Source organism: Musca vetustissima, unplaced genomic scaffold (assembly GCF_032173495.1).
Source record: "Musca vetustissima isolate MV318-11 ecotype Yass unplaced genomic scaffold, APGP_CSIRO_Mvet_v1 utg22240, whole genome shotgun sequence".
Classification (NCBI taxonomy): domain Eukaryota; kingdom Metazoa; phylum Arthropoda; class Insecta; order Diptera; family Muscidae; genus Musca; species Musca vetustissima.
The window spans coordinates 48,862-60,157 of NW_026886544.1; the positions used below are offsets into that span (position 1 = coordinate 48,862).

General features: G+C 33.2%; 1 protein-coding gene across 1 annotated transcript; it reads left to right on the plus strand.

The window, feature by feature from the left end:
* The first annotated feature begins 3,303 nt into the window (after positions 1-3,303).
* Positions 3,304-9,230, plus strand: LOC133334046 (venom serine protease Bi-VSP-like). The gene is made up of 7 exons (XM_061542344.1): positions 3,304-3,421; positions 3,772-3,944; positions 4,007-4,707; positions 4,778-4,853; positions 4,925-5,009; positions 8,720-9,018; positions 9,087-9,230. Exons 1-7 carry the CDS (start codon positions 3,304-3,306, stop codon positions 9,228-9,230), a joined length of 1,596 nt encoding a protein of 531 aa, XP_061398328.1.
* Positions 9,231-11,296: the final 2,066 nt, after the last annotated feature.

Below are 11,296 nucleotides of genomic sequence, written 5' to 3' on the forward strand. Positions count from 1 at the left end.
GGAAAAATAAATTCATTATTTTTATATGAACTATAGGACTTTATTAAACACGCTTCGGAATGTCCGATTTGGGCCAAATATCCCCCGTTTTGTTGTATTTTTTTTTGCCATTTTAAAGCTAACTTCGTAATGCCTCTCTCATAGAAGTCCTGCTCTCTATTTGCAAAAAATTCTAACAGTCGAATTTCATAATCTTCCTTAGATACCAATTTTTTATCATGAAAATAATTTTGCAATGCAAGAAAAAGATGATAATCGCTTGAAGCCAAGTCCTGAATGTATGACGGATGCATTGAAACTTCCCAACCAAGCTCCCGAAGTTTCTTGCGAGTCACTGTACATGTGTGTGACCTAGCGTTGTCCTGGTGGAACACGACACCTCTCCTGATGGCCAATTCTTGCCGTTTCTGGTCAATTGCTATCTTCAAACAGTCCAGTTTTTGACAGTAGAGATCAGAATTTAGTGTTTGGTCATATAGAAGCAACTCATAATAAATAATCCCCTTCCAGTCTGACCAAATGTATAGCAGAACCTTCCTGGCCGTCAGCCCAGATTTGGCCACCGTTTGAGGTGTTATCGTTATTATCACCATCCCTTTAAGAAATGGGTCTATCTCATTCCTTTTGGCCAAGGCTTTGCAGATGGAAATTCAATCCATCTTATTTTTCTGTTAATTTGTGTGGCACCCAAACATCGAGTTTCTGTTTGAATCCAGCTTTGTGTAAATGGTTTAAAATAGTTTTATGGTCGATTTTTAGCTCCTGGGCGATGTTACGACTGCTAACATGCCAGTCAACTTCGATCATTTATCCAATTTTAACGACATTTTCATAATGGGTTTATTTTTCCCCAATCTAATATTTTAACCATGCCTGTATAATGTTGGGAGATGAGACTTATCGATCTACTTCTTCTAGTACCTCCCCCACAAAGTGTGAATATTTTCAAAATGTTGAAGTCTCATATGAAGCGAATGGAATATTCAATTTCATCGGAACTGTGTACATCGTAATAGGTTTATCTTACATAGATCAAGTTCGAAGACCCGTAGGTGTACCTCTTCCCTAAAATGTTAACATTTTGAAAATTTATTAATCCAATGCCAAGCTAATGGAATGTTTGAGTTAATCCCAAATTAGCATATGGAAATATTTTTTACCAACCCTAGTTTTAGTCCGAAGATGTGGTCTATAGGGCAATCTCATCCGAAACCTCTCCAAAGATGGAGAAAAAACATAAAGCGAATAATAAAACCTGTGTGTAATTCGGTCGACCTCCTTAAATCATAGATTAAATCTGTCGGCAACACCAACAGAAAAATTTTTAATTGCTTTCATCAGCTAATCCTCGACTTCTTGGCAGAAAAATCCGCACAAATTGTGGATTATATTAAAATATTTTTTTATTGGTCAAACGGCTCTTTTATAAGATCTCATACTACGTTACTGAACTAATTCTTCAGATTCCACAGTTTTCTCTGGGATGATTGATCGGGTAAAAATGGAAACGGACGATTAACATATACGAATTTCAATTTCCCGCCGTTGGGAACCCGATCTAAAACCTTATAAGCGAACTTTTTATACAATATTTGGACGTCAAAAAATCTCGTCTTGTGGTATTAAGTTTACGATTCAAAACATTTAGATGGACAACATATTTCTCATTCAATTTGTCTAAAGACATGTTATCTAACTATAGTGTTGCCAGTAAAAAAATCATCCTGCCTCAACTGAAAAACTTGACCTATGGTGAATTCGTCCTTCTGGATTCTCCATATACTCGTCAAGGGCTTTCCAACCCCCAAAATCGTGTTGCACGTTCGTATAAGTTATTATATAAACACCAGTCATAACGTTCTATTATAAAACTTTCATTTTTATTTTGCGATTCGGTTCAAAAATATTTCAGCTTTCTCCTTTTCTCCATCTTCAAGTTTTATTCATTTGAAAAATCAAACTATAATTACAGCAACAATGTTTTTTTTTTATAAAATTACAGAAACCCAACAACAACGAAATTTATAATAACTTAAAAAAATAAACTCACACAAAATCATTATCAAGGTTAAATTCAATTGCAAAAATAAAAAATAAAACAGCAACAACAGCTGAAAATAAATTTCAAACCACAGCGTAGAACTTGACAAACGTGTTTATTAGTGGGCAATAAATAAAGACCTGATGATGGCAAACATGTAGAGTGCAAACTGATTTAGAATGCAGAGCGTGTGTCCGCTCTGGTGTGCTATACATATTACGGAAATATCCGATGTAAAAAGACCCATCATCAAAAATTCCACACTTGAAGTGTGGAGTGGAATTTCTTTTGCTCACAATATGACCTTGATGAAAATTGTAAAACAAAATATTAACCAAGAGAAACTATTAAATTAATTTACAAGTTTATTATTTGTGGGATTTTTTTTTGTTTGCAATCATGACTTTAAATCAAGATACGAAGAGACTTCTCAGTAATCATTTAAAAGAGATTTATAATACTCATTAGTGCAAAAGCATGAATTCTCTCATTTATTGATGTGCGATTAAGAGAAACCCTATAAGAGAGTCATATGAAGTTATCTCAATTTTGTTGATTTTATTTTTGTTTTTTCTCAACTGGTCTATGTGAGAGTGTGCGTGCATGCGAGTTAAGTCGATGTGTTTATTATTGTTATTACATTTGAGTGTTGAACAAAAGACTTTAGGCACAAGCGTCTTTTGCTGGATGCTCGTTTGTCTTCTTTAATTCCTAGAAAAAATAAAAGATTTAAGACATAAACCTTTAGGGATTTTTTGGCCAGTATTATTAATACAGGATTTAATGACAACATTTAAATATCTGCAGCAAGGTCACGAAGACTCGTTTTTTTTATTTAAATTAAGAAAAAATATTATGTGTATGATTCATTAAACATATATATTTAACGAATTGAAAGTTAGTTATTATGTTTAGATAGTGAGTCATTTCATTTGAAATAGATACGATTTGAACTAAAATTAACAAAGAAGTGTTAAGATTTTTTGGAAAAGTTGAAAAAATGCAGCCTTAATGAAATTTTATTGGTATATTGCTAACGTCGTACATTTAATATTAACGAAGGTAGGACAAAATTGAAAAAAAAATAAATTGAATCATATTTACAAGCTTCCTAAATGGGTGAAGCTATGCAAGATAAATTATTACTATAGAAAACGGTATACAATAAGAGGGTTACTACACATAATTCTGGCATAATAATAAAAAACCTTATGTTCATTATCGAAGCAAATTACCCATTCCTACTGATGAATCCTACCAACATGGTTATACGATGCTATGTTGGTCGTCTCATCAAAGCAATTCCTCCACTCCTACTGATGAATCCTACCAACATGGTTGTACGATGCTATGTTGGTCGCCACATGACCCGTTTTTTTCGTAAAAACAGGGAACCATTTGTTTCCAAGTGCTTCTTCCTTGAATTTGGCTTGTCTTCGAATACCTGTGTCGATTTTATTAACGTCTTTTGAATCTCTTCGTGACAATCCACAGCAAAAGAGGAAAACACAAATTAAAACGCGGTTAGGCTTGACCCGGCCAAACTTTCCATCGTGATCTTTATTTGGAGAAAATTATATTCTTAAAAAATGTAATACCAAATTACATCACTAAGTTTCCTGGACCGACAAATTGCAGCCTTTTCAGTTGAAAACCAAAATAACCCCAAAATAACGAAATTTTCTGTTTTTATACCCTTTTTAATCATTATACCCCTTTTTTACTTTCAGTGAATTCTCAATATTGTGTCACACCAGAAAACTACTATGGACAGTGTGTTGCCCTCAGTTTTTGTCCGCAGATAGTAAATGTTTTTCAAACCACAAATCAACGACAAGCTCAACAATATGTCATACAGTCGCAGAGAGCTTGCGGAACAAGGAATATTAATGGCGATCCTGTGGTATGTTCACATTATTTTTCGTTCATTATTTTTATATTGATAAATATTTTTTTTCCTTCCAGGTATGTTGTACAAATCCAATAACATCACCACAGCCACAACCAACCACAAGACCCAATCGTCAAACGTCAAGACCAGTAACTCAGGCACCTTCAAATCCCTTTTTCCCCACGCAAAGACCAAATATCAATCCGACAAATCCCTTCCTAAATCCTACAATAACACAGGCACCCATAATACGCCCAACACCACCACCTACTCCAGCACCCACACCAGCCCCTACCATAGCACCGTCTAATCCCGTCATCGATAATAAAGCCACATCTTGCCGCGGACCCGATGGACGTGAGGGTACATGCATCGTTTTAATCAATTGCCCATCATTGATCCAAGAATTGCAAATCAAACAGACAGATCCGATTTTCGCCAATTATCTTCGTGTTTCGAATACAATTTGTGGTGGTGCCAATACTGTGGTTTGTTGTCCTCAGGCGACTTCGCAGCCCGTTACCTCTAGCCCCATTGTGGATAACAAGAATGATGTGATACCACGGAGATTGCCCACAGTTGAAGAGGGATGTGGTTACACAAGTAATTCGTACAAGAAAATTGTTGGCGGTGAGGTGAGCAAGAAGGGTGCATGGCCATGGATTGCTTTAATCGGTTACGATGATCAGCTATCACCCTCGCCATTTAAATGTGGTGGAGCGTTGGTGACAGCTCGTCACGTAGTGACTGCCGCTCATTGTTTGCGAAGAGATTTGTAAGTTAAATGTGTTAGAGATTTTCATTACGGGAATCGAATGATCGAAAATATTAAAATTTATTTACAGGAAATTTGTTCGTTTGGGTGAACATGATTTGACCACAGACACCGAAGCTCGTCATGTTGACATTAATGTTGTTAGGGTAAGTTAACTGAAAGTATTATAAATGTGATTCCATTTTTATTTTGAATATTTTTCTTATATCCATAACAGAGTGAAAGACATCCTGATTATAATTCCCGTAATGGCCACAGTGATCTTGCCATTTTGTATTTGGAACGCAATGTCGAATTTACAGGTAAGTTATGTAAAAATATTGCTAATTACAGTGATCATTATTATATTTCAAATCCTTCCGAACTGAAATAATATCAGTCCTAACTCGTGGTTTGAATATTCGAATTTAGAAATAACTGACCGCCGAAAGCGAACTATTTTAACCCTTTGTAGCCCGAATTTTTACCCGTGACAATAGAACTATTTTCTCTGCACAGATTTAACAAAACTGAAGTATAGGATATCTCGAAATTTGACGTCGCTAAATCCATGACAACAAAAATCAAACCTTCTTTCAGAAAAATAAAAGTCCAATATCAACAAAAAAATTTATTGTCGAAAAAATTTTTTAATTATTCCTTAGGTTCTTTTTTACAAGAAAGTCTCAATAACAATTTCAAATGAAAATCTCAACAACTCGTGAAGCGATTTAAATATTTTACTGTATAGCATCAAGTGAAGGCATATTTTTGATTCATCTATGTATTGAAAAGAGTATAACTTGTGAATTTTTCAGTTTTTTTTATGAATGTGTCGTCCATAATCAACTACTAATCCAATCGTTCCACGTTTCTCTGTGACTGTATAGCTATCGTGTGAACTAGGATATATCCAATCGGTCAAGATCTTCCTTATTTTTTAACTTATTTCGTGGTCAAATATAAGCGATTTTCCAAGAAAATTATTTCATAGTTTAGCCAGTTTTTTTACATTTTGTGCGAAGTCAATAATCCTAGTTCATACGACAGCCAGATATGTACTATTTCTAATGCCATTGGAATTTTCGGATTTCGATGTTCTTGTGAGGAGTTCTCGTGTCCGCCGTCAAAAATAAGGACTTTTCTTTAATCACAAGAAAACACCAACAACAAAATGTTGTAAATTATTTTTCTTCTATTTTAAATCTTCAAATGCACTGTAATTAATACCTCTATTAACACAACCAATATATTACCAAAAACTGAAATATAGGAGGCTCTCATTACAATTGTTGAAACATTTTACATTTTGACTTTAGAAATAAACAAATAAAATAAACAAAAATTCAAAAACGAACTTTTTGAAAATAGAAGAATATGAGAGACATATTTGGCTCCTAAAAGTATACAACGCTCTTCATAAATATTAATTACTATATTAACTAGTGTGCAGTGGATAGTAAGTCAGACTTCAAACCAATGCGCCCGGGATTCGAATTCCAGCGGGTAGGAAATTGATTTTAAAGCTATTGTTTTTTTTTTTTAATTTTTAAAAAAGCATTCTAATAAGCACAAATCAAAACATGAGCGTTGTACAAATATGAATGGCAGGTTGTAACGGCAGCCAACAATGGCATCACTAAAATAACTAAATAAGCAATGACCACAACCACTGCACGATATTTAAGGAGTCGCTGGGCTTAGGCAAAAATAGATGGCAGTCCCGTCACCTAGAACAGGCTACATTCTTCTACTTAACTAGAATAAAAATTGATAACAAGACTGAAATTATGCCATTTTCAAAAATCTCTAATATTTACCAAAATTCACCATTTAAAATAAATTTATTTCCATTACTACTAATTATGTTGCTAGTATGATAAAGATGGTGCCAATCATAACATACAATTTTTCAATTTGACATGAAAGTCTTACACTAGAGAAGTTCTAATTAAAAATTATAAGTCAGCATTGCTTAGAAATATACCCCCAGCCTATAATATAGTTATTATACATTTATCCTGATACATGAACGCTACTTATTTCAAAATTTTCGAGGTTTAGGAATTTTAAAAATTGAATTTTTGTGGGAGGGATACAAATAATTATGTAGATATCAAAAATTTCAGGCACATAATTTGTTTCTCATTTTTCAAAAACTATACAAATTTCAAACTTTGTGAACCTAGAATGCCAAATTACTGATACTTCATTGGAGAATGCCTCGTATACTTTCAAAATAACGAAACTGGGGTGAGACCTGTATATGGATGCTATGTTAAAACATGGACCTATAAAATATTTTTTTCGTCAAAAATGTGTTTCGCCTTCTTCCGGTCCCTAAAAAATATTGTTTTAATATCCACTAATTGTTTATTTATTAAAAAAAAACACGACAAAATATTTTTTTAATATATCCATGCCAAGTTTAAAATAAAAATATTATTTATTTAAATATAAACATCATGTTTAGGCTTCTAAAAACATTTTTTGGAATATCGATCAGGTCCCTAAAAACATTCTTTAAATAATCCACGCCCTCGTCAGTTATCTAAAAAATATTCTTTAAAAAATCCAGGCCTTGTTTCAGTCGTCAAAAATAATTTTCAAAAAATCCACACTCCTTAAAAATAATATTTAAAAAATACACAACATCTTTATGTCCTTAAAAATAATTTTTAAACAATCCAAGCCTTCTTTAGGTCCTTATAAATATATTTGTGGAAATTCAAAATATTTTTTTTTGAAATCTACGCCTTCTTCAGGTATTTCTTTTTTTAAATCCACGCATTCTTTATGCTCTTAAAAATATATATTTTTTAAATCCACACATTATTTAAGTTTTTTAAAAATATTAATTAAAATATCTACGCGCTGTTTAGGTTCTTTAAAATATTTAAAAAAAAAAAAACAATTCATGACCAGGACTTGTTTAGCTCTTTAAATTTTTAATTAAAATTAATTTTTTTCTTTAAAAAATCTACACCTTCTCGAGGTCTTTCTAAATAACACTCTTTAAAACTCCATGACTTGTTTAGATTTTTAAAAATATTTTAAACCAGTAGGGAAAGTAGTAAAGGGCTGGGCCGATATATATATATATATATATATATGATACCCTTCACCACTTTGGGTGTATTCTACACATGCCTTTTTGCAACATATGCTAAATTTCATTTCATGCGGTCAGATTTAGAATCGTTAGGGTAAAATGGATCTAATTTATGAATGCCGCTATTCGGAATGCCGCATTGTTCAAAATTTAATATCAATCTGACACCCGTTCGAAATATAAAATAAGTATTTCAAAAAAAGTCGTCATTCTAATCTCAATATGATTCGTTGTGCAAAATTTCGTGTCAATCGGACAAACATTGGGTCCTAAGTGTGCAATTTACATAAAATTGGAAGAAAAGACATATGGGAGCTATATCTACATCCGAACCGATTTTAAGGAAACTTAACACACATCATTCTAGACTTAATTCAGTACGCTATGCCAATTTTTGTCCAAATCGAAAGATACGTATGGACTTTGGTACACCATATACTTTAAATCGGAAGAAAATATATATGGGAGGTATATCTAAATCTGAACCGACTTTTGAGGAAACTTTACACACATCATTCTAAACTCAATTCAGTACGCTATTCCAAATTCTATGCCAATCGAAAGATATTTTGGGACTTCGTTACACCATTAACATTAAATCGTACGAAAATATATATTGGAGCTATATCTAAATATGAACCAATTTTTCCCAATTTCAATAGGGTTCGTCCTTGGACCAAATAGATGAGCTGAGCCAAATTTCATCCAATTTGGATCATAAATGCGACTGTACTTTGTTTACAATTTAACGTGGACATACAGACGGACATGCATAAATCGACTTAGAAAGTCGATACCCACACCACAATGTGGTGGAGGACATACAAATCCATTCTTTCTTCAGGACTTTAAAAAAAAATCATTATTAAATTATTGTGTGCTCTATTGTCATCAACTTTTTTTTTAAATATTTTTTTTCAGAATTCATTTCACCTATTTGCATGCCTATTACACCTCAGCTAAGGCAAAAATCCTATGTCAAGCATACACCATTTGTTGTTGGCTGGGGCAAGACCATGGAGGGTGGTGTATCAGCAAATGTTTTGCAAGAGCTACAAATCCCCATCTATGACAATGAAGTGTGTCGGGATCGTTATCGCAAACAGAATCGTCTCTTTACCGAAAATCAATTCGATGATGCTGTCGTGTGTGCTGGAGTTTTGTCCGGAGGCAAGGATACATGTCAGGGAGATTCTGGTGGTCCACTAATGATACCAGAGGTAAGAACGAACCGCAGAAAAGGTATAAGTATTTAAAATTAATTTTATTTCGTCTTCACCCTCCTTAGCCCTACCAGAACAATGTTCGTTACTATCTGATTGGTGTGGTGTCATATGGTATTGGTTGTGCACGCCCCGAAATTCCTGGTGTCTACACAAGTACTCAGCACTTTATGGATTGGATCCAGCAAAAGATTGCCGATACTCCATAGAAAGTAATACACAACAAATAAAAAAAATAACTCATTATAAGTGAAGCCATCCATCTAGCCAGATGAACTAATGACGAAGGTGTAAGAGAGATTATTTATTCAGTTTATTTTTCGTTTTTTTTTTCTTTTTTGATTTTCCCTTTTTTATAATTTATATTTAAAAACAAATAATAATAAAGTCTTTTTGTAATTTAAATAGTTCATTGTGTTTCAATAGATGAAGGGAAAAAGGGTTGCTGTTATGCTTTGATTTCTATCGCCATGCTTTCATTTCATTGCCCCCAAATTCATTTACGTTTCAATAGATTTTACTTTTCTTTTCAAAGGAGGTCGATTTATGCAGATGACGTCAGGGCAAGCAGATGCATTGAATTGTGTGCTGGTTGTTGGTGTGGGGGTAACACTGATTTCAGTGCTTTGATTGCACCATAAAAAGGATTGGAGATTAAAATCGTTTATGGTTATTTGAAATTATCATTTGAATTGAATTCAAAGAATTAACAACAATTTGTGGTTTCTCTAAGCCAGATGTAATGCAGAGCAGTCAATCTAAAGACACTCCAACATATGCTGTTAATTGTGTATTAATTGTGTTCTACTGTAGGTTTAACAGATTTGTGATAATGAAAGGAAAACTCTCGTTGTCGAACATAATTTTATTTAACTTTAATAATGAAAGAGTTTTTCAACCACCAGTCAAAATACTTTTGAAGTATTTGAAACTTTATACAATTCAGATTTAATATTAAATATATTCGTTAGTAAAAAAATTAAAAATTTGTTGAGTGTTGCCTCAGGACAGAAGTTCCTGTTGCAAAAAATAAGCGGGAAAAATTAATTCGGCCTGAAATTTCATAATATTGAAAATGAGGCGAGTCCTTATTTATATGGGACCTAATAAAAACATGACAAACACCGAAAACGTCTGTAAATATGTTTTGCACCCTTAAAAAATCCGGAATGAATATTTACAGCCACTCCACTAGAGAAATTAGACCAAACAAATATGAAGAAGGTATATGGTTCTTTATTTTCTACAACAACAATGTACGTTTAGCTATAAATACAATCGGTGATTTATTCATAGGGACTAGTTCGAAAAATGTGTCCATATTAAAAACATGTCTTCGAAGAGGTATTATATTCGATATGCAACATTACAGCTTTTTTCGGTTGGAAAATGAAGCTGGGATCTTCAAAATACATATTGCAAAATATGAACGCATATATTACTGCATTCGCTGATACCCAAGATTGAAATAAACAAAAATTTATCGCAGGTAATCAACAAGTTGATTTTTAACTTACCTGCCAAGTCGCGCAATTTGAAAGAGTACATATATGGCTCTGGTATGAACTAGGATTCTTGACTTCGCTGCGGAACTAGGCTATTTTCTACCAAAAACATGCTGGAAAATAGGAAAGATCTTCAACGATTAAATTTATCTAGTTCATAAGATTTTCCTAGTTCGCTGCCACCTGTCGCTTAGGGGAACCCCCCCCCCCCATTCTCGATTTTAATTTTTCAAGATTCTCAATGGACTGGTAAATCAATACCAATGCTTTTTGAGGTTTGTAACTTTGCACATATATATTTGAAGATTTAAAAGAGAAGAAAAATAATTTACAAAAAAAGTTTGTTATTGTTTTGTTGTTGTTTTTTGTAATTAAAGAAAAGTCCGTATTTTTCATGGCGGGCATGATAACTCCTCACTGGAACATCGGAATCCGAAAATTCCAACGGTGTTATTGACTTCGCTCTAAAATTAATAAAATGGTGGACCTTTGAAAAAATATTTTTGGAAAATCGCCGATTTTTTACCAAAACCCAAGTCAAAAAATAAGGAAGATCTTCACCGATTGGCTTTATCCTAGTTCATACGAGAGCTATACACTCCCAGAGAAACGTTGCAAAATGGAACCGATTGGATTATTAGTTTTTGAGTTATCTTGCCCGATGTTCATACTCCGAAACAAATTACTTTTATACATTTATATTTACTAGCATATGTAGCGGGCATATACATGTGGGAAATATTAAAACATGTATTAATATATTACTTTAT